This window comes from Juglans microcarpa x Juglans regia, chromosome 1D (assembly GCF_004785595.1).
Source record: "Juglans microcarpa x Juglans regia isolate MS1-56 chromosome 1D, Jm3101_v1.0, whole genome shotgun sequence".
Lineage (NCBI taxonomy): Eukaryota > Viridiplantae > Streptophyta > Magnoliopsida > Fagales > Juglandaceae > Juglans > Juglans microcarpa x Juglans regia.
In genome coordinates, this window is record NC_054594.1 from 22116284 (window position 1) to 22143561 (window position 27278).

Sequence of the window (27278 nt, forward strand, 5' to 3'; positions counted from 1 at the left end):
ACTAACTTTTGTTTAATAATTTATTTTATGAGGCATTTACAAGGATATATTAATATTTTTTTTACAAGTTTAACTTAATGATATATTATTTAATTTTTGGTTCATGATAACACGAATGAGTGGATAATGTGGTATTATCCACTATAGTCGTCATTTAATAATAATATAGTGGGATAGTTAATGATATGATTCCATGATGTACTTAGATTTATTCTTTGAAATTATATGGAATAGAGATTTTTCAATAGGAGCAAAGCTCTATTCTTTTGAAAATTATATTGTATATATAGTTTTTTCAAACTTGATTTAATATTATTATTACTCAAGTCCAACATTATGAATTTTACTTTGCATTTTATCTATGGTCTATTTGGCACAGTGCATTTGGGTTAAAGAGATCTATGAGATACAACTAAAAACAGTCATGCTATATGAAGACACAGGCAATTGAGATGGTCCCCTTTGGTTAGTTGAGATAGTCTCTTTTGGGGTTTAGAGGATGACTGACTTATTGACTGAAATTATCCTTTTAGAAGAAAAATCATTTCATTGCCATGTCAGTTGGTTATTACCAACTCTAAACTCAACTACCTTAATCCTACTTGTATGAAACTAACACCGCAAAAGGTTTTCACATGCTGAGTACTCCCTCTGGATACCTGACTCCATTTTTCCTATTGAATTATTCCATTTCATTGTGGACAAAAATATGACACCTTCATTTTTCAGCCATATTTTTTACTCCCTCGTGCAGTTTGTCGACTTCACAAATTGTCATGTCTAAAAACACAAAAGCATTAAAAAAGCAAGCAGCCTTTGCACTAGCTGCCCTTATGGAAATTCAATTTCAGTTCAGGTCAACCCAAAAACTAGTCAAGTAAGGCCAAGAGTTGTAGTCTTTAGTAAGTATTATCCAATTTAGGCATTTTAGAAAATATGCAGAAATTCAACTTTGCTAGGCTGGATGGGAAAACGCTTAAGTCTTATAAATTATGTAAACATAGTCATTTTCATATCTTGAGGTAGTTGGGAAAAAGACTTTTAGATAATTCATTAATACTTGAAAACCGAGGTGACAGCATTCACTGGGAGCTCTACCATGGACAAAGTAGGTTATGGTGCTAAAATGGATATGGTTATACTAAAAAATATTTACAGTTGTGTTTAAAATTTTACCTAAGTAGAGTCTGTAAACTGTTGCCCCTTCTCAAACTATCCACAATGGTGGCACCTCATGGCATGACACTATCTATTGAATTAGCTTCAGGAATAAAATGTGGTTCTCACTGCAATGCTTTACTACTTCTCAAGGCTATGTTATCCCAACATAACCCTTTATGTAGAATATTGTACATTTCAAGTCGAGTTGACTAATGGTAAATAATCATTAGTCATGTCGACTTGGATCTAGTTTCATATACTTCTACAACAACTATAGTTAGCTCTTATACTTGTAAGTTGAATGTGAGCATCAACTTTGGTTATCACATAGGTATTGTCACTATAAGTTCCAATAGATTCAACTTTTTCTTACTAGTACCGTGCTTGATAATTAATGTAGGAAACCTTGAAGTGTATGTTAAGGAATAGCGGGGTCCATGAATGTTCTGTTCATGTCTTGTGTTTAGAGCATTTGAGGCAATGGCTTCTTGACAAAATCTTAAATTAGCATTTCTCTCACTCATGCATACATAATTTGCATCCCCAAGTTGGAAAAGCTTGAATTCCTAGTTATTATGGCCACCTATTCTGTGTTTCTAAGGGTTGGCTGAAAAAGACTAGGTGTTTTGCATCATTTGAGTTGAATGCATACTACTATGTCATACACAACATGCAGCTTTTAGTCATGGCATGTATATTATGATCTAATTCCAACATACACTTCAACCTATTACTTTTGGTTCTGATTGTTGTAGTATAAAGGAGAATTCGATGAATGTTTAATACATAATTCCTATTTAAAGTTGAGACTCATAAGGATATCAACAAGAGTAAGGATTGTTTATTGGTAGCAAGTTGTTTCTTTAGTTTAAGCCAATCATGTCATACTAAGTAAATCCAGCTAGCTAATTTGATGTTGTAACTATGGGCATATTCTTGTTATACAAAACTATGTGTATTTAGTTCCGAATTAATGAGATACAAAGATGGTCTCCGAATGATAGAAGACTAATATTTATTAATTTTCTATTTGATGGTCATTGCACAACCTGCCAAAGCTATCCTAATTAGCATTTTCCCACTAGTTGGGCAACTGCATAAGATGGATAAGGCTTGGATGCATATTGAAGACAGATTGTATTCCACTGAGTATGATGAAGGTGTTAGACAATTCTTAGCCATGGTGCAAGCTCATGCATCGACAGCTGATCAGATTAGATGTCCATGTAGGAGATGCAGGAATAGAGCTTTCTACTCTATTCGTATCGTGGAAGATCATTTGTTTTTAAGAGGGATTGATCCAACCTATACAGAATGGATTTCCCATGGAGAAGAGGAGCCGATCCTAAATTCTACATTCTCTGATGAAGAAGATGATGATGCATATTCTTATAATCACTACATCGATGATGTGGATGAGATGTTAGATGACATTCGTCATGGGTCGTTTATGGATAATTCCTTCTGCAATGATGGAAATGCAAATGATAATTATCAATCCTGCACCTCTAATGCGCCAACCAACTATAATTTCGATGAGTTAGTTGCCGATGCACAACGACCACTTTATCCTGGATGTGCTAAGTTCTCGAAGCTATCATTCATCATCAAGCTGCTTCACATCAAGAGCATAGGTGGTTGGATTGTGAAGTCCTTTGACATGATAATCAAGCTTTTGCAAGATGCATTTCCCGACGCTCTATTCCTAGATTCATATAATGATACTCGTCGCATAGAGCGTGGGTTGGGCTTTAGTTATGAAAAGATACAAGTGTGCCCAAATGACTCTGTGTTGTTCTGGAAGGAGAATGCATCGTACAATGAATGCCTTAAATGTAAAGCATCTAGGTGGATTGTGAGCACAAGTGAGCAGCGGATCGTACCACAAAAGGTTCTTCGATACTTCCCCCTGAAGCTGCACTTACAGAGGTTGTTTATGTCAACGAAGACAGCCCAAGCCATGAGATGGCATAAAGATGCAGTGTTGATGATCCAATGTGCATGTGACATCCAGCAGATTCAAGGGTATGGAAAGACTTCGATAACAAACATGTTGTATTTTCTCATGATCCTTGCAATGCTAGACCTGGTTTGGCGAGTAATGGGTTTAACCCATTCAATAACATGAGTAGGCCGTACAATCTTTGGCCGGTACTACTTGTGCCTTACAACTTGCTCCCTTGGTCATGCATGAAAGATCCATATACCATGTTATCATTGCTAATCCCTGACCCTAAGTCACCAAGGAATGATATTGATGTGTTCTTGCATCCACTAGTTGATCAATTGAAGGAATTATGGGAAGAGGGTATTGGGATGTTTGATGCGTACAGTAGACAAATGTTTAGCTTGCATGCAGCACTACTTTGGACTATCAATAACTTCCCCGCATACGCCAATCTTTCTGGGTGGAGAACAAAGGGCAAGATGGCATGTCCTTCATGTAGATCTGATACAAATTCACAGTGGTTGGTATATGGGCGAACGCATTACTATATGGGGCATCGACGAAAGTTGCCACCAAATCAAAGTTGGAGACTGAAAAAAAAAAAAAAAAAAAAAACTCTTTTAATGGTTGTGAAGAACATGGACTCCTACCATCAAGGGTAGAGAAAGGATTTGCTAGAACAATTACATGAGGTCTCATGTTTCCAAGTTGGCAAATCTTCTTTGAAGAGGAAACGAATGCCCAATCAACTCAATTGGACCAAAAAATATATCATTTTTTAGCTTCCCTACTGGTTAGACTTGGGCTTGAGACATAACATCGATGTCATGCATATTGAGAAAAACATATGCAATAGCATGTTAGGAACATTGCTAAATATTAAAGGAAAAACTAAGAACTCTGCCAATGCCCGTCATGATTTGGCAAACCTTGGGATAAGGAAAGAATTGCATTTACAACATGATGGGGACCATATTACTTGAGGCTTGGTTGCTACATGTTAAACTTCCATGAGCGAAGGATTTTTTGTGATTGGTTGTCAAAAGTGAAATTTCCTGATGGTTTTGCATCGAACATTGCCCGTTGTGTGAATGCTAGTGACAGAAAGATCAATGGAATGAAAAACCATGACTGTCATGTCTTCTTACAAGCATTGTTGCCCGTTGTGATTGGCAAATTCTTATGGTCTGATGTCCGTCAAGCCTTAATAGATTTAAGCTTGTTCTACAAAGAATTATGTTCCTGAACTTTAAACTTATCAGTGTTGACATGTCTTCAAGCTAATATTCCTGTCATTCTCTACAAACTTGAAATGATATTCACTCCAGCTTTCTTTTATATCGTGATGCACCTTGCCATTCACTTGCCAGAGGAGGCATTCGTCCCAGGATCCGTGCAATACAAGTGGATGTACCCTTTTGAAAGGTATCTAGGGAAGTTCAAGCGGTACGTCGGCAACAGAGCTCGGCCAGATGGCTCAATTGTTGAGGCATATATGCATCTTGAGTGTCTTACATTTTGCTTTATGTACTTCCATGATATTGAAACTATATATAATCGCGAGGAACACAACAATGATGTTCGTATTGGGACAACTGAGTCAAGAAATGCGCCAAGTTTATCTGTTTTCTCACAAAAGGTTAGACCATTGGGAACAACAAGTTCCCACAAATTAGCCGACACACTATTGGTCAAGGCCCAATGGTATACACTTAATAATTGCACGGAGATTAAGTAATACATTGAGCAAGTGCATCATCAATGACTTGAAGTTCACTTTATGATGTGTTATATAATGTTATTTTTCTCTGGTAATTGATCAGGTCATATATATTGACAGGGAGCACTATAACAAGATCCAAGAAGAGGGCTCTCAGGACATCGACTGTAGGCATTAGAGTCAATTCCAATCATGGTTCAGAGCACGCATAAAAGACGAAACCGTCTATACATATAACTACATTCTTCTCAAATTACACATATAACTAATTCATCTTAAATCTTCTGTGTGGTAGATTCGAGAGTTGCGTTCAGTTATGTCTACTGCGGTCACCAATGAGATATATGCCTTGGCATGTGGTCCGGATCCATGGGTCGCATCTTATGCTAGATGCATAATGAATGGTGTTCGCTTTCAAACAAAAGAGCGTGAAAGACATCGACGCACTCAAAAATAGCGGGGTGGTTGTGCATGGCGAGCATTAGTGAACCCATGTTGATTTCTACGATGTGTTGCATGATATTATAGAGTTACGCTACATGGGTTGGCGTAAGGTATTTCTCTTTCAATGCGCTTGGTACGACATTGGCAACCCAAGAAGAGGGATACGTGTCAGGGACAAATTGACTTCAATCAATACTACCAGACAATGGTATAAAGATGAGCCTTTTGTCATTTCCTCCCAAGCAAGTCAAGTCTTTTATCTCAATAATCCGATATTGGGGGGAAGTTGGCAGGTCAACCTAAAATTACAAGTAGGAATGTTTACAACATTCATGCAACTAATACTATTGAGGATGGGTTGGACGATGAAGAAGCATTAGATGGTGACTCAAATGATAATGGCGACAATAACACTAACAATTATCCCCATATTCTTGAGAATTGACCAGCCATGCCCGATCCATTGAATCGAGACGATTCAGAGCATTTGCCTGTTGATCCAGCTTCCATATCGCGTCGAGACCCGATACAATCAATTGACAATGAGTTGGATATTGATGATGAACTACTTGACGATGACTTGAGCTTGGAGGATGTATGTGCCAATGATAACTTTGGTAGTAAGGTTGAGAAGCAGCTGAATGAGGAAGCTTATGATGATTTTTAAATATTAAGCTTTGTTTTTGTGACTTGGTTAACAATGAACTTGGTCGGTGTAGTAATTGAATTCACGTGGTTGTTCCTTAATTGAAATCACATCCTTGTATAAGCTTAATATTTTAGATGTGAAGTTGGGTTTGCTTTTCCATTCATTGTAGAGATTTTAACACAAACAAATCCATGCGCACCCATTGTGGTGTTATGAATTCTTATGTGTTGTAAAAGGGACTACAACACATAAGCTTCAAGATTGAACATCTGTTAACTACATTCTTCTTCGAGTCATTCATAGGTTCCTTTCGCAATGTTATTAATTACATGCTTGATATATTTCCTTCTTGGTTGCATATAGTTAGTAGCTATATTGTATTGAGTCATAAAGTGTATTCATGCAAGTAACCCATATATGTGATTGACTTGGGTGAAAGTCAGTATAGGCATACGTGTCAAGTTTTTTATACTTTTCACCATAGATAAGAAGAAAACTAGTGGGATGAGTTTTGTCTATAACTATAAAAGGGTTTTGGTTGGTTATCATGTACAATGACTCATATTTAGCATACATAGTTTTTAATTGCTTACCAACCATGTGCAAAAGCCAGTGTTTAACATTTAAGGACTAAAATTTGTTAGTTGGATATTTTGTAATTAGGATAACTTAACAAGATGTTGTTAGCTAGTAAAATTGGGTAACAGGTTACTCACCAGTGGTTTTTACCTTGTGTGCAGATTTTAGAAGGCAACGTGCTGCAAACCCCTATAAGCTATTCTACTCAGTCAAGTGGCTCGAAAGTTGTGGCAGAGGGATGATGTCAATGTTCTTTGAGTTGCTAGAGTATAGGCATCTAGATAAACATCTGCTCTAAAACTATTAGGCCACAAATGGAGGTATATGCATGAGGAGGATCACAAACTTTTAGAGGGCTGCAAAGGGATCATGAACTGGCCTTAACTCTCGGATTGCACCCCAGATGGAGAATGATGGTTGTGGGACAATACCCATGTGGGAGTATTGTCCAGGTCGAACATGCAAGTAAAGAATATGAATACAACACCATATAATTCAAATCAGGAAATGCAAACAAATCCACATCTAGAATTACAATCTATAAGCAACTATGCATTTAGGTGTTCTTAATTTTGAAATTAAGGTTGTATTAAAAAAGATACAGCTTTGAGGTGTTGCTGGAATCATGAGATTTAATTACACAGAAAATCGTAAGCAGTAAAATCTAATGAAGATTTTAAAATGGAAGAAAAAACCTTTAGCTCTGCCAACTCAACATGTTTATTATTGTTGATATGTAACAACTCCTTTGCAAGTGTGTTGTATAATTTTTGATTATGGAATTCAGAAAAATACGTCCACACACGCCAATATACTATAGAGGAATTTAAAATGGAATAAATTAGGTGTCCATGCAACTAACCATGTTTATTATTGATGGTATTTTCACAACTCCAGCCTAAGTGTGATGTTTAATTTCGGGTCATGGTATTCAAAGAAATGGTAAACAATTTCTGGAATACTGTTGACCCTGAAAATTGTAATTTTTGAGATGATAATATATAACAATGCTTTGCTAATTGGACTATGTAAGGAGCAGGAGATGAGGTAAAGGGCTGTATGGTCATTTTATTTAGATGGAAAATGGTGCCATGGGTCAAATCCTAGTTGCTGCCAAAGTATTTCTCAAGGACAGGTGGCGCTAAATCCTTTATGTTAGACAAAGATTTATTTTGTTCTAAGTTGCTTCCCTCTGGTTCAATTTAGCACAACACACTCTGAACTCCAGAAATATCCAAGGGGTTGAGCTGTTGTTCTTGTTCCAGCGTATGTACTATGGTTCCAGCTGTGGCATTAGCTTTGGTAGAAGTTTGATTTGCATGCACCTGCTTCTTTTCTTCCACTTAACCTTCTTTCAAACTATCTTCTTCACATAAAATACACTTCAATATTCTCTCATTTACCTCTATCTTCCTATGCTTGGAGCTGCTTCTTTTCTTCCACTTAAGCATTTTCAAGAGTTTAAAACCTAGTACATAAACTACACATAAAGCTTCTCTCATTCACCTACTGCCACGAAAGCCAGACCAACAACCAGGTACTAACAAGCCTTTTGTCTCTCTTGCCTTATCCTTATTCTGTGACTGTGTTTTTTGTACTATGATGTTAGATGCAATTTAGACAAGCCACCTACAACCATTTCAACTTAATACAACATTTTTTTTTTTTTTTACAATTGAGTTGAGCAAGTTATTTATCTTTTTAGAATACTGGATATTATTTTTATAGTCTACCACCTGAATTTTAGTTATTACAGTGGACAAATATTTTGCATGTCAATGCATGTAGAAAACACAGATCTGCCCTGTTATACTTCCATGCTAGAAAGCAGGTCAGTGAAGGTTCAAATACCTACTATAAAATTTAGAAAAGGTCTTGGATGTCATGAGGGTAGATGTTTCCTTGATCTATGGGATTTCAGTACACTTGTAAAAGTGTTTTACACAATAGCAGGAGCTGTTACCTTTTGTTATTTTATTATTTCATATATAACTTTAAAATAAATTTATCAGTGTGGTTAGTGAGTTGACTCGACCCATCAGTTACTAATATGAATTCAAGTGGCCAATTGTTTTAGCTCGTCTCCAGTTAGTATGCAATATGTTAAATGAATATTACAAGATGTACTATACGTGGCCAAAAACTACCTTGATTTCCAATTGGTTAGTCTGCCACCTCACTCTCTTTGTCTCGTTCTCTTACAAAGAGAATACAAAAATTTCAGAGATGTGGCTTTGCGTCCATGGTGTTCCTTTTTCAGTTGGAAACAGAGGAAGAAAGGGTATATGTGGTTAATGGCAGGAGGCCATAAACTCGAGGGTTTTGGTTTGATTTTTCCATATGTGGCTTTAGTATGCTTACAAGTAAGGCAGTATAGTGGTACCAACAAAATAATTAGAGGCTGAAATATCAGTTTACATGATATTTAGTACGTTAAATAGCATCTAATCTATTCTCTCACAAATTGGTTGCATGTTACAACTGAGTTGGGTTTGAAATTCCAGCAAAGTCAAGGATGGTGAAATCTATAAAGTTTCGGGGGGCCTAAGTCCGATATGGGAGAGCTCTCATTGGTAGTAGTCCAAAAGCAGATGCATTGCCGCCGAGAACCATGTTGCGCGACGAGCCAGAGTCAAATGAATCGACGCAGGACGTAGGAGGTGGGGGTGCACAAGAGGCAATGGGTGGAGCACGTGTTGGATAGAGTCACACTAATACAGGTATGGCTACCATTTTTTTCTGGGGAGTTAGCATATATTATGTGGTGTGGTCAATTCATAACAATCTTTACAAGTACTACATTTTTTCTGGTTCATGGTTTAAAATAAGGTGATTGGGTTACGCGAATTGATGTCTTAATGTAGATCCACCTAGTAAGAAAAGAGGTCGAGGGCCAGCGAAGGGCACGCTATTTGAACGACTTAGGAAGGTGGGTAAGATCCCTCTGGTTATACAAGATGCTCATCGAGGGCCATCGTGCAAGAATGCCTCCATATTCACTGATCGATTGACAGGGATTATTAAAGAACAAGCCGACATGAGGCATGTAAGTTGGAGTTATGTACCTGAAAATGAGAAGCAAGAGCTCGTTGACCATGTTAGGGTAGGACTTATTTACTTTGTAGTAAGAAAGTGCAAAAGTATGTTGCTTACTCATTTGGCCTAATTACACATGTTTGATGACAAACCCTTGTAATGAAGTGCATATTTGATATTATAGGCAGATTTTGTTCTGGATTGGACAAGAGACAACCATCGTGAGATGGTTGTAACACGCTTGGCCTATAAGTATAATGCATATCATTATGCACTACACAAAGTATATCTAAAATATGCATCATATGAAGAGGCCCTTCGTGGTGGGACGGACATGGTGGAGAAACCCGTATGGGAAAAGCTATGTGAACGGTGGGCAAGTTCGACATTCAAGGTATATTGTAATTTACCTTCAGATTAGTATTAAGTGAATAAAATATTGGTAAGTTGATTTTTTTACATAGTGTTGGGTGCCTCAAATAGAAGTATATAATAGATATGGTTTTTGCTTATCATGTTAAACTCGAGAAACACACTATTTGTAAATTTGTTTTTAATTTTTTATCAAATGCAGGAGAAGTCCAGGAGAAACAGTTCAAATAAACAAAAATTGAAAGTCAAACATACAGGTGGGCAGAAATCCTTTATACGGATATTAAAGGAGAAGATTTGTGATAATTATGGGTATATATAAGTCTTAATTAATATGTTTAATTAGGTATAAATTTACTGTTACTTGTTTGTTTCAGTGGGAGACAAAACCAAACATGGTTGCATTTTATAAGGAAACACATTGGTCAACACGAAAGGGTAAATTCATTAATGTAGGAACTGAACACAACTATGTAAGATTGTGTTCAATTTAATTTAAGTTAGACTATAGGTTGCATAGGTGTTTAACAGCAATGCTGATTTTCTTGTCTATTAATTTTTTTCAGAATCTAATGGTGGAGAGGTTAGGTGAAAAAGAGTCCGAAAAGGATGTTGAAGAAGCGGCTGACACTATCTTCAAAGAAGTGTTGGGACAAAAATCTGGGTACACAGTAGGGATGAGGCACATGGTCATTCCGGACCCCTCTCCTACCATAAAGAAGAGTAGAGCATTTATTCATCTATCGGAGGAGAATCAACGGAACAAGAGTGGTGCGGAAATGTACAAGAGCAAACTAGACAAGATGATAGGTGATATTGAAGCGTTGCAAAAGAATTTTTCTGAGCATGAGAAAGTCTTGCAATACTATCGGATGACTGAGATTGAGGGAGGTGGTGAGTCTCATAGAGAGACTCATCAAGATGCTTAGGCATCTCACTTTCTTTACTATTTTGTAGAGGGTTTTTTGTGGGGTTTCTTTGTAGATTATTTATTGGATATGTAACAATCCAATGGCCATGGACTTATGTCCCTCAATGCACATTTTGGTAGTTGCATATTATAGTTAGGGTGGATATCTATAAACCAGTAGTGAAAAATTCAGATGCAAAATTGACTTTTGAGTTGTTGGTAGTCTCTCTTGAATTGTTGGGGGAAAAGATATCACTTTGGGTTGAGTAGCTTGACAGTGACAGATTAGGTTCTTATGAAAGGGTAAGTTCTCTTACAGTTACATATACTGGTTTAATTGATTCCTTTTGCTTTTGCATAAGGCTGAAAACTGATCAAGTAGGCTAATATTGCTAGTATTGGAAACTTATAGGTTGGAGCAAATCTCAGCTCAACCATATGGATCATGGAATGTAGAGCAGGAGTTGGTGGAGGTGAAGAGTAGTTTTAGATAAACGGTATTAGTTGGGGCTGTATTTCTTCAATCTTGTAAGAATTAATAGTTGTAGCTGTTTTATTTTCAAATCATGTATGCAAAATTCAAGTTCTATTCAATATCACACACACCCTCAATTGTAACCCCTTAAGTTTCAGGTTTTAATAAACCATTTGCTCTTTTGGCTAGTTTATATGCTAAGATAACCTACAAATTAAGTAGCACAAGTAGGTTAAACCCACACTGAAATACTTAGAATATGTGCAAATCAGAAAACTCCTCATAGTGCTTAGTTAGTACCAATTGTGATATTATTAATATTAATGTGTATATTTTCGACTTGGATGCAAATATTGAACACAATTTATTATCTCACAATAGCCAATCCATTGCTATGGTAGATGAGAAGTCACTGGTAGAATTTGAACATTTGATTTGAGTGAATAGTATGTTTCATGAATTTAGATTGGATCACAGATTTTGGGATATATAGAATTGATATCCTGCAATAGCATGGATGAAGTTATAACAAACTATATTCTGCCCTTATGTAACTGGTGTACTTGCAATAGCATAAAATTAATGGTAGTAGGTATATAGTGATAATTCCATGGGAATAACAACAGTGACGATTGATATTGGCATTTTCCAAATTCATCTTTAGAGTAAAGATTTTTACTTTAAAAATCTACATATACTACATGGGCTAGAGTTAATTAATTAAAATGAATGTTCAGGGTATGGATACACAATTACTATAGAAGCTTCCCACCCCTGTTGTCATGTCCTTATAATAATTAAGTATCTTAGCTTGACACAGTGTTTTTTTGCTAATCAGGAAACATTTAGCACCATGCTTTTGTGGAGCAAGATTGGTAAATCTGAATGTCTGGAGAACAAACTAAAGCAACATCTATTACCCTTAGTAATTTGTCTATATATCAATAGCACTTATCATAGGTGCTGTTGGAGAGGGAATTTATAATTCCCTCATGTACTTGGATTTTCAGTTGCAACCATGATGTTTGTAAATGGCCTTGAACTAATTGGTTTCAATGAATGTTGGCATATTTGTCTATATGATGGTGTAACAACAATGTTGGCAGATTTGTGTATATGATGGTGGTTATATATGTATATTGACAAGTTAATCTGCTGCATGAATTTCAATTGTTATATTTTGATGTGTTATCTTCACCAATATTTCTGGATTGTTTGGTGGGATAACTTGGAGTTTAAAAGGTTTAATTTCTACTAGTTGTCATTGGGTCAAAGAAACTGTTATAAAGTGTCAAGATGGGTGAGGAAACAGATTTTGACACAATCATATAATTTACTATCCAGTTATTTTCGTGGGAAAACAACAACTGCCACATAATCGATTCGTGGCAAAAGAATTAGACCAAAAAGGAAAATGGACTCCAACAAACTATAGATGACAGGAACTTGTCATGGAAAAAAGTATCTTCCCACAATGTGCTGAAGAAATGATATATACTTCTCCAGTTTGAGTTAATTTTCCCACCAATATCACTGATGTTAAATGACATGGTTGCAATCATATAAGTTCACAAGAAATAATAGTTTCCCACCAATTAATATTATGGGAGTGGCAACATATTTTCCTACGGATAAAAAAAGGTATTGCCGCAATATGTTTTCGTGGGAAAAAGATAGCTTTTGCCATGAAATGAGACTTTGGTGGGTAATATATTATTCTCCATGAATTATATGGCATGAGCGAGCCACAAGAAGAATTGGTGGAAAAAGTTTTTTCCTGATAAAAAAAACTTGTTCCGACCACTGTCCTTCGTGGCAAAAACTGCAATTTGTTGTAGTGACATGTAGAGGTTACTGTTCATTCCTCTAAATAGTTTTTTGTTATTTCTCTCACATTTCATCCTCTTTATTTTTTATTTTATTTTTATTTTAACCCTTTTATCACTTTTGCACAGGCCACACTCTCTTATCTCTCATCTAATCTCTAACACTTCGTTTATAATCCCTTCGACTTTTATGCATGCAGAAATTTTAATATTGTTAATAATAAAGGCAGGTATTTTTTATCGTTTTACTCTGTTTTTTTAAGTAATTTAAAATATTACATTATACATAAAGAAACATTGAAAATATCAAAATATATAATGTATAGAAAAATATTTGAAATATATGATATGTAGAGAATATAATATTTGAAATAAATAAAAAAATTAAAAAGTATAATATTTAAATGATATAAAGAAAAAATAGAGAAGCTGATGTATGACGTATTGTAAAAGTCAGTATGTACAATAAATAAATAAAAAAGTAAGTTTTGATGATGTATTTAAAGGATGAGATAAAGAAGCCATTGAGAACACTCTAACAGGCAAAACGTTATCATTTGTTTTGTATTATATCTTTTTTAATATTTTTTACATACTGTTCCAACATATGATTGTCTCTTTCGTCTCGTCCAATAAGTATATTTACAATTAATCCTTTGATTCACGGTGTAGCACCATTGCAAAAGTGGTAATTCATATTTATTTTTATTAATTTTCTATATATAATTTGTACATTCAATGGTCTATTCAAATATATTAACATGTATTTACTATCTCAATAATGATTTATTGCAATTTTCAACATAAACTTTAGTATTTTAATCTCTATAATTTTTTTTTCTACATGTTTTTAATTTTTTCCTTGATTTGAGGGCAATACTTAATAATTGTTTGCTTGAAGAGATAATTGAAAAAAGCTTGCATGGTACGTTATATCTAGCTCAACTGTTGGTGTCCAATCTATAACCCTGATTTGTGATGTTGCTGAGTTCTTGAAATCCTTACAATATATGACGATAAAATTTCCTTCTGCAACACTTGCCATGACCGAGGACCAACGGTTTTAGGCGTATGCATGCGCGTGTCCACAACACGGCTCCTACTCGATCTGTGATTTGAGTGTAGGTAGACGCGTAGTTTATAGTCATAATATCCATGTGAATGTATTTCTTTGGCCTTTTGGGAGGACGATGTCCATGTGACAAATCGATACTTTTCTTCTTTTCAGAAGGAAAATGAACCTTTTAGTGTTAGGGCTGAATACCTTTCGTTTTTGTTTTTGTTTTTTGTTTTTTTCTTTTTTAAATGTTAGGAACGAATAACACATTTTCTTGACAAGTGTTCCCACGTGGCATAATCTCTATATGTCATCAAATAGGGTGTATAGTATTATAGTGAGATGAAGTTTATTATTTTTTACCGTATTATTTCTATTATATGTATAACGATAATATTTAAAATATTTGGTGTTTTCACCCTCTGTTTATCATTTAAAATGACTTTATAATTTGCCTTATCAAAGTTAAGAGAATTATATTTTCTCTACTCAGATAATAAGTTCCTTTCAATATAATCACAAAATTATCAATGTCTGATTTCTCAAACTACAATTACTCATTATATAATTTACTCAATCATTAATTAGATCTTAAATGTTAAATCATAAAAACGAAAATAGCATGCTATTTCACTCATAGACAAGAGCCTTGTGGAATGATTTCTTCATGAGAAGATAATGATAAAATGTCTTTGAGATTAATAATTTGATATCACTGTTAATATCGTGTTTCATATGCATTTGGATTAGGTTTCAGCAACTCAGGTTTTTAGAATTTGGCTTGTGAAAATGGAGAAGAAAGCAGCTAGGATAGAGCAGTCTTGGGGCCGGAAAGTCTCTGATGCCAAAGTTAGTATCATTTTTTGGAAGTTTACAAATAAATGAAAGAGTCTAGAGATTAGAGAGAATTTCTCGTATCTGAAAGTTGCTATTTATACCAAGAGTCTGGGGGAACAGATCGTATCTATCTGCCCCTATGATCCATAGAAAATTAGAGATAGGAGAGGTCCCGGGGAGGGGCTATATAATGCCAATATACTTCAGATTTTTCTAGTTTGGGCAATCATTTAGGCATTTCTCTCTGGAAATAAAAGGATAAAAAACTAAAAATGAGATATGGTATGGATCATTATTTTTTTTAGAGTTGAACCCTGAATTCTAAGGTTTAAAATTAGAAAGGAATAGACAAAGACAAAGTATGGATTTTTAGAGTTTTGGCAATTGTATAAAATTATTTTTTAATTAATATATTTAGTCAAAATAAATAAATAAGTCCTAAAAATTATCAGAAGCTGTTTTTTAAAATAAATAAATAAATAAACATTAAAGTGTCCGACGACAATTTTTAAGTTCCCAAGAAAGTAACGGACGTTTGTTCCCTATTCCTTATTGCAAAGTGCAAACTCAATTTCCATTTCTTCCAAGCAAAAGAAGCTTTGCCCAAAAATATATTCATTTTCACCCTGAAGCCATTGGGCTTAGCAAACTGCAAAGCCATCATTAATTCCCCATTTTCAGGTCTTAAATAAGCACACAACAACCTTCCCGATTCTTTTTCCTTCTCTTGCTCTCTCTGCCTCTGCTCTTCTCCGTTCTGAGAATTCTTTTGGGAAGGAATGGCATTTAATTTATAGGTGTTTTTTTGGCTGGAACTCACTTTATCGGCATATGGAGAACGCAATCGCCGGAAGATGCTCTCATCAACTATGGTTAGTCTTCCTCATCCTCTTTGTTCTCTGCTTCGTACTGTTCCACTTTGATTATTCAACTATGAGGCCTGCCGACATTGACCTCCCTTTCTCACTCGACCAAATAAACCCAGTTGTTATTTCGGAGAACCAAACCCATTTAGCCACCAATCAGTCTGTCACGGACGAAAGCGTAGAAGAAGAGAGTGATGCAGATACTTGCCTGGGTAGATATGTCTATGTTCATAATCTGCCAAGCCGGTTTAACTATGATTTGCTCAAGAATTGTCAGTCTCTTACCAGAGGGACCAACTCCAACATGTGCCCCTACCTGGCGAACTTGGGTCTCGGTACCGAAATTGAGAACTCCCAAGGGGTTTTGTCAAACCAGAGTTGGTTTTCCACGAACCAATTCTCATTAGAAGTCATTTTCCACAACAAGATGAAGCAGTACGAGTGCTTGACCAATGATTCGTCTCTGGCCTCTGCAATTTTTGTGCCATATTATGCTGGTCTAGATATTAGTCAATACCTGTGGAGTCCCAACATATCCGTGAGGGACTCCCCTGGGAAGGACCTTCTCAATTGGCTGGTAGAAAGACCGGAGTGGAAGAAAATGTGGGGCAGAGACCATTTCTTGGTTGCGGGGAGGATTTCTTGGGATTTCAGAAGGCAAACAGACGATGCGTCCGATTGGGGTACCAAGTTTAGGTTTCTGCCTGAATCCCAGAACATGACAATGTTGTCGGTTGAATCAAGCTCTTGGAAAAATGATTTTGCAACACCATATCCAACAAACTTTCATCCTTTCAAAGACAGTCAAGTCTTAGAGTGGCAAAGCAGTGTGAGAACCCAAGACCGGAGTTATCTGTTTACTTTTGCTGGTGCACCGCGTCCTGACCTCAGCAATTCTGTTCGAGGTGTGGTTATTGAACAATGCAGATCTTCAAAAGCTTGCAACTTTATAAATTGTAGTTCAGATGGGAACAAGTGTGACAACCCAGTTAATCTTATGAAGGTGTTTCGGAGCTCGGTTTATTGTTTACAGCCTCCGGGGGATTCCTACACTAGGCGATCCATTTTTGACTCCATTTTGGCTGGTTGTATTCCGGTTTTCTTTCATCCCGGTACTGCTTATGCTCAATATATGTGGCATCTACCAGGGAATGGTACCGAGTATTCTGTGTATATACCTGTTAAGGATGTGAAAAACTGGAATGGGAGCGTGGAGAAGATATTGCTTGGGATTTCAAAGGACAAAGAATTGGCCATGAGAGAGGAAGTTATAGGGCTCATTCCAAGTATAATTTATGCAGATCCCAGGTCCAGATTAGAGACTTTCGAGGATGCATTTGATTTAGCAGTGAAGGGAGTTCTTGAGAGGATAGAAAGAGTTAGGTGTGTAATTAGGGAGGGGAAGGATCCTAGTGTCGGTTTTGCAGAAGGAGATGATTATAAGTACACATTTTCTGAGTGGCAAGAATATGAAAAGGATCCCTTATTCTGAAGTAGCATTCATATAGTACCAAGAGAAAAGAAGAACCAGGACAGAAACAAATTTTCAAAACAAAATTAGTAGTACAATGTAGGATTATATATCAGTCAGTGCTCATATATGTCTTGGCTCAAGCATATATATACACGAGCATATACTCCATCCTGTCGATGATTTTATTTACTTCCAACTTCAACTTCTTCTGTTCTTGTTATTATTATTATTATTTTTGTTCATTGTAATTCTGTTTGTGGTGATGGTGAGAGAGTATGTAGGGGGCCTGTGGATATTCCCTTCTGAATCTTTCAGAGGTAGTGCGAAAATATATTGATAATGTCGAACCTTTTCAAATGGCTGGCACCTTTTCTCGTTCTCTATTGTTGTGCTTTGTATTATGGAGAATATTAAAGCAAGCAAATAGCATGCAGCACACTCAATTCTTGTCTGGATGTACATGCAATGAAAAATTCACTTTATGCAAAATTTGGCTTGGCTTTCATGGTACAGTACTAGTTAACAACGAGCATTGCTAGTAATCAGCAGAATTTCCGGCTGAAAGATTGAGAATTTACCAGTAATTTAAACATGTTGGCCAAAGTGGTGAAGGCTTTGGAGGTCTTGGGTATCACTCCCTTCAAGGTTTCAACACTTTATGGGTACAAATAATTTTTTGGGATCACATTTTTGATAAAAAATCAACGATTTAACCAGTTTTGTGTTGAAAAATTTTAAAGGTACGGTGCATGGAACCGGAGTTTACTCTGCAGATGTGAATCTGAAGGACCTGACTTGGAGAGGTTCCCGACAGACAAGACAAAAAGGAAAAAAAAAAAAAAAAAAAAAGGGAGAACCAGGAATTTCTCTATCTATTTTCGTAACATCCCCCACCATACTTGCATATCGATATTGCTACTGTTGCATCATTGACTAAATGAGAGGCAATCGCGTGGATCAATGCAGAGACGACGTTCTAATTTTGCGCAGTCCTATTTGAATTAGGAATGTTACCTCAATTATGCCATAATTTCAAATACACAGCCACAATGGCATATGAGGAATATAATCAATCAACACTCAACAGTACATTATCATTCTTGTGGGACTCTCAATATGTGTCTGGGAGCATCGAAAGGTCAGGTATAGATATGTAAAGATGCCCTGATTACCCTATTCTTGGACATGACCCGATACCAATTACCATTTGTGTGTATCATATTATAATAAGCATACAAGTAAAAAAGAAGAACTTCATCTGAAAGATCTGTCCAAGTCAAAAGAGAAATACCCGTTTGCCGACACTTGACTGGGGACCCAATGTCATGGGTGCATGTGAGTACTGTGTGACTTGTAACCATTTTGGCTGGACATGACTCTGATAAATGACCATGACTTATGTAGGGTAGACCGTGCATGTATGCCTGCCTGCAGCCCGATCCCCGTCTTGACGCCCAAATTTGTTTATACTTTATGGTCGATCGGTGATGCAACTAATTACACAGGAGCTTGGTGCTGTGACCCCTTTTTTTTTTCCTCTTTTCAAATAAAATATTTAAGTATTCTTCATCTAAAGTTTGTCTAGTTATGAGTAGTCTTGTCAATTTGGTCTTTCATTTCCCAATTCCGATAAATTCGACCCCAATTGGTGTGGATTCATTGGTAAATTTAGAGCAGTTGATTCAGGTTGGTTAATTCATGTGGGCATGCCAATTAGCATGTGACCATCCATATGACCCCATCAATCAACAGTCTCAGATTCTTATAATAATCACTTTCAAGAACCCGACAGTACTGCAGACTGCAGTAGCCAGTAGGGTTATGTTTTGGATGGAGCAGCTGGGAGATAGGCCCTCCAGCATGGCCAGGCGGTGGGATTTTCTTTTTCTCGGCCTATTTGGTTGCCAAGAAAATGAGGAAAAGAAAATAAGATTTGCAAAAATTATGACAAAACTAAAATTTTGAATCTAATTTTTAGAATGGAAGTATTTGAAGGGAAGGGTTAAGGGTTGTTTTTTTTTTTTTTTTTAAACTTAAATGGCATGAATAGACCGGCAAAAGTAAAAAGATGAAATGAAATATAATTATATATATATTGATAATTCATGCATGGGTTTAGGTCATATTTATATTATGCCTAGTCATTTAATTTTTTTTAAAAGGTATTTTTCTTAAAGACAAATATCCTAACAATATGCTCAAATTTATCATGTAATGTTAAAATTCATATGAAGCGACTTCATAAATTGACACCATTGCAAATGCATGTGCTTTCTTCTGGAGATCATTGAAGTTCACAAGCGTGTGCCAAATTGTAATAAGTAAAAATTGCTACTTGAATTTAAAATAACTGGCAATTAGGTATTTGCATAAATCTCCCATTAAGGAGGATTGCCATGTAACATCCTAATCATGTTACGAGTTAGTCTTTGATTGGTTTAAATCTAACGTCAATATGCCATGCCACATCAGCCAATCATACACTGACATGTGGAAATATCTTGTTAGGCTAAAGAGAAAGAGTTTTGTTATATATCGTCATTTTTGTATATTTTTTATGTATTTCATTGACGTGATTGACTATGTCAATTTTTTTTAATACAGAATCAATCACATTAGTAGAGTGGTTAAGAAATACGAAAAAATAACTGTATATAAACTTTTTGAACGAGAAAATGAGGGAGCTACCTGCTTGTACATGTTTTGAAATTCAGCTATCAATTTTGTAAAAGTTGAAAATCTAGGCCTGAATTTATAACCAATAACTTTCAGACTATTGTGAAAGGAAATACAAATGAATTTTATCTTCTGTCCTCTCCTTCCTTGCTACGCGTCATTGAACTTCCTCTGAACTTTTTCTGTTGGCAAACGATATCACAAAAATGGAAGGGGTGAGGGGAAGGAAACATTCTGTAAATGCATGAAGATTCAGATAATTTGTTTGTTGTGTATCTTTAAGTTGGTCATTTAGTCTGCGCTGGTGGAGCCATAGTTAATTCGTATAGGCATAACATTTAATTTCAGGACAAAATTTAAAAGTGAGTTATATATGCAGTGCCTGCTTAACGCATGATTCTTGATGCGGTTGTTCTATACATTGATTATGGCCCTGGATTTTAATGATATTAACTCACAATATGGTATAGAACACTGGGTAAATGGTCCTGATCTTTCTGCCCATATCAGGTTGCTAGCCTGGTTGCTGAAGTGATGGTTCGTCCAATGTCCCGGAGGTAAAGAAGGTTTCGTTTAGGTAGATCTGGATTTTCACTCATGGTGAAGAAATCACTTGTATGGTTGTGGAAAAAAGCAATCATTTTCTAAGAAAATCTCTTATTTTGATCTCTGTTCTGCAATTCAAATTGAACATGCACCAGCAGTGGATCTTAGATGTTTTGGATGATTTTATTACTTCGGTTTGAGATTGGAAAGTCAGTTTTGTTAGTAATAACTGTGATATGCCGTGATGTGCCAAAAGGTTGTAAAAATCATGTTATATATCTCACAAAGAACCAAGAATACATGACTCTCTCTTTTACTAACATTCTGGTTCAAAGCCTAATGTTAATGCCGAATACATAAATTAGCATGCATGCATGCATGCATCAATTAGATTATAAGGTCTTAGCATGTGTGACATATAAAGGGTCTCAAATTTCAAGCCTGTCTGTATCTGATGACACCCATAATAGTTCCAACACTCAGAAGACATCCCTCAAGTGATCTGAATCGTTAACAGATTAGAAGTGATATCAGTTTTGGTCCAGTGGAGAACTCGAGTGGACGCCAGCTATGACTGCTAGGGGTCTCAATCAAACGTGAAAAAGACACTTATGATAATTTTGAGTTGCTCAAATGAAAGATGGAAAAGAGTTAATTTACAAAACGTACTAAAATCAATGCAAACAAATCATGGAGTTACTCATTGATTAACTTCCATATAAAAATTGTGATTGTCTGAGAGTTGCAGAAGTATAATTTCTGGCAATAATTTGGACATATATATATATATATATATATATATAGTTTGGTGTTTGAATTCAACAGTAAGAAAATCAAACAGATTACAGATTTGGAGCTTGGATCACGATGTCATGAGATAGCATATATGAAGTTTAAATCAGGAGCCGCCCGCGCCCCCCGACAACGATAATATGCAGAGCACCCTCGAGTTGGAGGGTTAGATGGGGGAGGAAGACAGCCTCCATTTCTACTATAAGCTTGACCTCTAGCTCCGCCGCCGCAGGCTGGTTGGTCCGGCTTCAGAGCTCCATATGATATGGATTTCTGCTGTGCAAGAAACCTTCTACTTATATCCGACTCCATCATCTGCTCTCTTTCCTCGCTGCACTCTGCAATCGAACCGTTGCATGTTGTGTGGGAATAATCAGCATAGCTCGCCGATGCAGCAGGGTTGATGAGAAAGACGAGGCCCAGAACAAGAAGGCAGCAGAATTTGAGAGACTTCACGCAAGAAATATTAGGCCTTGTTTCCATTTCTGATTGGCTTCTACTCTTCCAAGTTTAAAGCTCTTCAGAGTATGGGACTTTTTGCAGAGATGGTCTAGTGGAAGCCACACTACTACACAGAGTCTACGACGATATCTCTTTTATTTATTTAGTTTTCGTTTCTTTTTTTCTTTTCATTTTCAAATATTGCTGCTGGGGAAAATAATGAGTGGTGAGATAAAACCTAACCCATTATATATTATAGTGCTTAATTATGAGAGACGAGAGCATTCACATTCCCTAGTCAAATCCTTTAAAACGGAGAGTCTAACGGTCAAGTTGGATCTAATTTTAGACATATTTTATAATAGAATTGGTAAATATTGATTTTGAGATTTGAAAAATGAATATTGTACCGGTTATATTCCTAAGCCGATATTTTTAATTTTATCGGTTCCGGTTCGATTCGGTCTTATTTCTCTGGTATGTTATATAGTATATATAATATAATATATATTATAGTATATAATAATATAATGATAATATATTATAATATATAGTGAAATAGTATTAGTATAAATGCTAATACAATATACTATAGTGATAATATATAATTATATATATGAGATTTTTAAATTTAATATTATATTAATTAGTAACTTTTCATATAATACAAAATTATTTTATATATAATTATATATAAAAATTAATTATAATATAACAAATCATATAAAAAATATTTTATATAATATAAAAAATTAAAAAAAAAATATATATATATATATATGAACCAGTCCAGTCCGGTTTGGTCTAGTGTTAGAAAAAGAAAAATCAAAACCAGATCAATTTTGACCGATTTTGAGAAAAATAAAATTGATATCGAACCGGACCAAACCCGATATCGGACCAAACCCACTAGTTCAACCCGATCCAGTCCGATTTACAAGTTCACCTTTTTTTCTTCTCCCTAAAAATGGTGTATATTAAAAGAGGTAAAAAATAAATATTTTCCTTGTTAGTTACAGGAATCGGAGGTTTGGATACAAAAAGCATCTCATCATTATAATTTTTTCAAATCTATACACAAAATACAATAAACAATTCAACTTTTTCAACTCTCAAAACGATAATAATAATATTAAAAAATAATTTTCTAATAATATTTTATTTCACTTTCATCTATCTTATTTCAATTCATTATCTAAATCTCTCCTAACTCTCTATATTTGGTATGGTTACTATTCACCCTCTATTAAATAATTTATATTAATTTCTATCTCATTTTGTTTCTACGTAATAGCTGCACCACTCATTATTATTTATATATATTTATATAGTTGTTTGGGTTCATACAATTTATAATAGATTTGAATTGTAAAATATGAGAAAAATAAGTTAAAAATATTAAATAAAAATATTATAAAAATATTAAATTAATAATATTTTATTATTATTATAACTAATAGATAGATAATCTAATATGAGAATCTCTCTTTAATAAAAAAGGCAAAAGGCAAAAGGTATGATTTTAGCTTTGGTTTTGCCTAAGCCAATGAGAATACTCTAAATAGAAAAAATATGTGGATAAGATTGCTTTTTCATGTAAGTGGCTTTGAGAAATGATTTTATTGAGTAATATTACATATAGTCGTGAAATATGTAAACGTCATACAGTCGTTTTGAAAAAAAAAAATAAGGTCTATTATTAAAAAAATATTTTTTTCATGTATGTTTCGTATTTATTTATTTTTTTTAAAGTAATTACGTGATACTTATACATTTATAATTATAATTATCATTTCTCTTTGTATAAATCCCAAATAAAGATTTCGTGTAGTCTTATAAAAAAAAAAAAAAAAAAAGGACTCATATGATTTTAGTGGCCGGAGCCACTTTTTAATAAATAATTATGAATCTACCGATTACTCCTTTGAAATCCATGATTGCCGGTGGTTGAGAATAGTCAAACATCGATTCTTGATATATTTTTTTGTATGCAAATATGGTATGGAAATTGGAAAGCGATATATTCTCCGTCTCAAAGGATAAAGGACCTTTCTGTTCAGTCATTTTTGTTTTTTTTTCCCTTCTAAAAGCAAGTGAAAATAATGATGGATTGTCCACTACATTCTCATGCTCGAATCATAACAAGAAAAGTAAAAAAGAAAATAGTTCTTCTAGAGACTGTCAGGCCGCGCAAACGTTGGGCAATCGGCCATGCTACGTATATTAAAAAAAAAAAAAAAAAAAAAAAGCGTCTTCAGTCTCAGCATCTTGCGTGGATTTTCTCAAAACGGTTCGTTCCTTCATCTTCATCTTAGCATTTTCAGTCTTCCCATTTCTAACTCTCAACAGACTCTCAGCGTTTTTCTTTTTTTTTTGGGGGGGAAAGGGGGGGGGGGGGGGGGGATGTTCTCTTCCTATAGAGGAGGTCATGCTTTTGTCTGATATCTAGGCCAGTAGGTTGTGTGAATTCGTCGACAAGAAAAAAAAGTGTCTTGGTTTTGTTTGATTTGTTTTGTGTTGTGCTGCCTGTGTTTTTAAGCTCTCTATATTGTGTGGTGGCTTATTGGAAAATGGAAAATGAAGAAGACGAGCAATGACTTCTATGCAGTCTTGGGGTTGGAAAAGGAATGCACTGTCTCAAAGCTCAAGAATGAAACTTGCGTTGGTTAGCATTGGAAACCTTTTTTCTTTATCCACTTTTTGTTAACAATTCAATCAAATGGATTTTCTTTAAATCCTTAAACATGCCCTATAATACCTCTTCTGGAGCTTAATTTCTAAAATGAACATCTGGGTTTCTTCCGGACCCTTGAAAAAAGTGATCTTTTTGTCATAGTTTTGCAACGTAAAGAGGACTTTGTTTACGAGCTTTCCTGAGAAAAAAAAAAATGGACTTTATTGGTATTTGGGAAAATTTTGAGAAACTTTTATTCTTAATTTGTTTGTTGGGCTAGAGATGACACCAAATCTTTGCTCCCCTGAGATGAATTTTGGGAAAAATAACTTGGAGGGTACCTCTGGCTTTGACGCCAACTTTCAGAACTTTTGTTTTGGGACAGGGGGAACACCAATAAGATGCCATCATCGCTATGGAGGTGGATGATTTGGATGATGAATGATTTGGGGAAGACGAAGGAGGGAGGAGAATGGGGAAGACGAGGGAGAGGAGACTGGGAGCCAAAACGAGTCGTTTCATCAAGCCCAAAACGAACCGTTTCATTTTTCACTTAGGCACCGTTTGCGCAGCGGCTACGCATGTTGCTTATATCCAGCATTTTTCAAAAGAAAATCAAACAAGTCCGATCACCTCATTTGGTAGCAATCCACATCCAACTATCACGTGGGTGTCAACTACTTCAGATATATAATATATATATATATATATATATATATATATATATAATGCTGCAAGTGTCAAATATACAATATTTTTATAAAGAAAATGATTTACTCACAATATTTTGTACAACATATTATATAATAATATATTAAATGATTGGTATTTTTGTAAAATTATGTTATTTTTATAAGAAGTTTTATAAAAGTACTCCTTATTTAATATATTATTGTACAATATATTATATAAAATATTATAGGTATATCATTACTCTTTTTATAAAATATATATCCATCGAGAAAAAGTAAATTTTTCATATTTTTTTATAATTATTTTTATAAAGAACTTGCACAGTATACTTGACACTTGAGAGAGAGAGCGAGAGAGATAACACTATAAAATCGACGAAAGTAGATTAGAATGAAAAGTAATGGGGTGTCAAGTACTCTGCGTTGGACACACTATTTTCAATCACTCTTTCATTGCTTGCCAGATTCGTCAGGTTGGTTCAGACTGCAGACTCACCTCATAACTTTATATCAGAACCTGGGCCGAGTCTTGGGCCTTCCTGGGCCCCCATTCTCCTCCTGTGCCGTTTGAGTACTTTGGATCGGGTTGTATAATTTGTATTGATGTCTGGAACATCACTTTCGATTGGAGGAAGCATACGTCTCAATCACCAGACTTTTAGGATCCTTTTCTCTCATCCTTACCCCCACAGACATGCATTTCTTTATTTTAATATTTTTTTTATCTTAAAAATAAATAAATAAATAAAAACTTATTAAGAATTGCCAAGGATTGGATTCATGTGAAGAGGGAATGATATGCAAATTGTTTTTCTACTTACAAGTCGATGTATAAGATATATTGATCTCTACTGCTGACATAATATGATTTAAATTTTTTATTTTTATAAATTAAATCATTTCGTGTCAACGGTGTGAAGAATATATCATCCACACCAACTTGTAAATATAATGGCTCAAATGAAAACTACAAGACAAATTATAAAGAGAAAAAACCAAGTAGGTCACCTCCTACACCTGTAGTAGCTGGAGCAGCCTCTGTTCTGAGGGTTGGAAGGTGGAGGCAGGCAACTTTTCCTGTAGGAATCACCTCTTGTTACTTTGCCACAGGCAGGCTGATCGGCCCTGAAAACATCTGGAATTATGTATTTGATCTGTGCTGCAACAAACCTTGTGTTTCTGCTCGAATATTCCTTCTCCATTAACTCTTCATGATCAGCCATTTCGACCCCACATTCTAAAATCGAACCAGTGCATCGTCCATGCTCATCGGCATTGTTGTTATCTCCAGCAGCAACTGCATAAAACGAGCCAAGAACCAGTAACAGTGGTGCAAGCAAAAGAAGCAAGGCGGCTGCTTTCATTCTTTTTGTGCGCATGAACACGTTTCCCATCAACGAATATCAGTTGTAATCTTCCTCTGATCACCACAAGAAACAAGGAAAGGGATTCTCTTGGAGGCAGCTTTCATTCTTTTTGTGCACAACCGGTTTCTCATCAAATGAAAAATACGATCAATGTTCCATTATTGAGGATGACTGACTGTATGTAAATCGTCCATCACTATAATCCTGCATGCACAGAGGTCATGACAGTGTTTTGTTTTGATTCTGGTGTCGTTTCAGCAATATGTGGTGATGAATGGTGTTTTGGAACAGACGTGGGGCCATCATCAGCCAGAAAGGCCACACCACTTGCTCAAAACCTAAAGGCAAAATCAGAGTTGAGTCCGTGATCTTATGTCTCCGTTTAGTGAATTATTTTGAACTAAACGACAGATTGCGTCTGAGGATACTTCCTCATTCAAACCAAAAAAAAAAAAACACTAATAATTATACTAACAGAGCAATGATATCTACAGAACACATTTCATAACATATTTCACAAAATATGTTTTAAAGTGAGGGTATCTTTGTAAAGTGATGTTACTTTTATACAATATTTTACTAGACTACCATTCATTTTAAAACATGATTGTATAATATGTTGTAAAAAGTGATGTGCGTTTATCATTTTTATTATAATAACTCCTTCCAACTTGCCTAAGAATGTCATTGACATGTAGAATTTCCTATCAAATTAAATGGCTCAATTATAGAGAAA

General features: G+C 35.3%; 4 protein-coding genes across 4 annotated transcripts; 2 read left to right on the plus strand and 2 right to left on the minus strand.

Annotated features, from left to right (window-relative positions):
* Positions 1-2263: 2263 nt before the first annotated feature.
* Positions 2264-3289, plus strand: LOC121241037. Its single transcript, XM_041138662.1, has one exon. It carries the CDS (start codon positions 2264-2266, stop codon positions 3287-3289), a length of 1026 nt encoding a protein of 341 aa, XP_040994596.1.
* A 12361-nt stretch (positions 3290-15650) lies between these two features.
* Positions 15651-17711, plus strand: LOC121235531 (probable xyloglucan galactosyltransferase GT14). Its single transcript, XM_041131880.1, has one exon. It carries the CDS (start codon positions 15846-15848, stop codon positions 17370-17372), a length of 1527 nt encoding a protein of 508 aa, XP_040987814.1. The 5' UTR covers positions 15651-15845; the 3' UTR covers positions 17373-17711.
* A 3735-nt stretch (positions 17712-21446) lies between these two features.
* On the minus strand, positions 21447-21851 carry LOC121241113 (protein RALF-like 32). The gene has a single exon (XM_041138770.1). It carries the CDS (start codon positions 21849-21851, stop codon positions 21447-21449), a length of 405 nt encoding a protein of 134 aa, XP_040994704.1.
* A 4076-nt stretch (positions 21852-25927) lies between these two features.
* Positions 25928-26865, minus strand: LOC121246269 (protein RALF-like 32). Its single transcript, XM_041144376.1, has 2 exons — positions 26346-26865; positions 25928-26252 (listed from the first exon to the last, which is right to left on the minus strand). The coding sequence occupies exons 1-2, from the start codon at positions 26567-26569 to the stop codon at positions 26180-26182; spliced, it is 297 nt and encodes a 98-aa protein (XP_041000310.1). The 5' UTR covers positions 26570-26865; the 3' UTR covers positions 25928-26179.
* Positions 26866-27278: the final 413 nt, after the last annotated feature.

Coding starts and splice junctions, on each gene's coding strand:
- LOC121241037 (XM_041138662.1), top strand. CDS start 2,264: ATGGATAAGGCTTGGATGCATATTGAAGACAGATTGTATTCCACTGAG.
- LOC121235531 (XM_041131880.1), top strand. CDS start 15,846: ATGGAGAACGCAATCGCCGGAAGATGCTCTCATCAACTATGGTTAGTC.
- LOC121241113 (XM_041138770.1), bottom strand. CDS start 21,851: ATGGAAACAAGGCCTAATATTTCTTGCGTGAAGTCTCTCAAATTCTGC.
- LOC121246269 (XM_041144376.1), bottom strand. CDS start 26,569: ATGGGAAACGTGTTCATGCGCACAAAAAGAATGAAAGCAGCCGCCTTG. Junction 26,253..26,345: donor TATTCGAGCAGAAACACAAG/GTTTGTTGCAGC, acceptor TGATTCCTACAG/GAAAAGTTGCCTGCCTCCAC.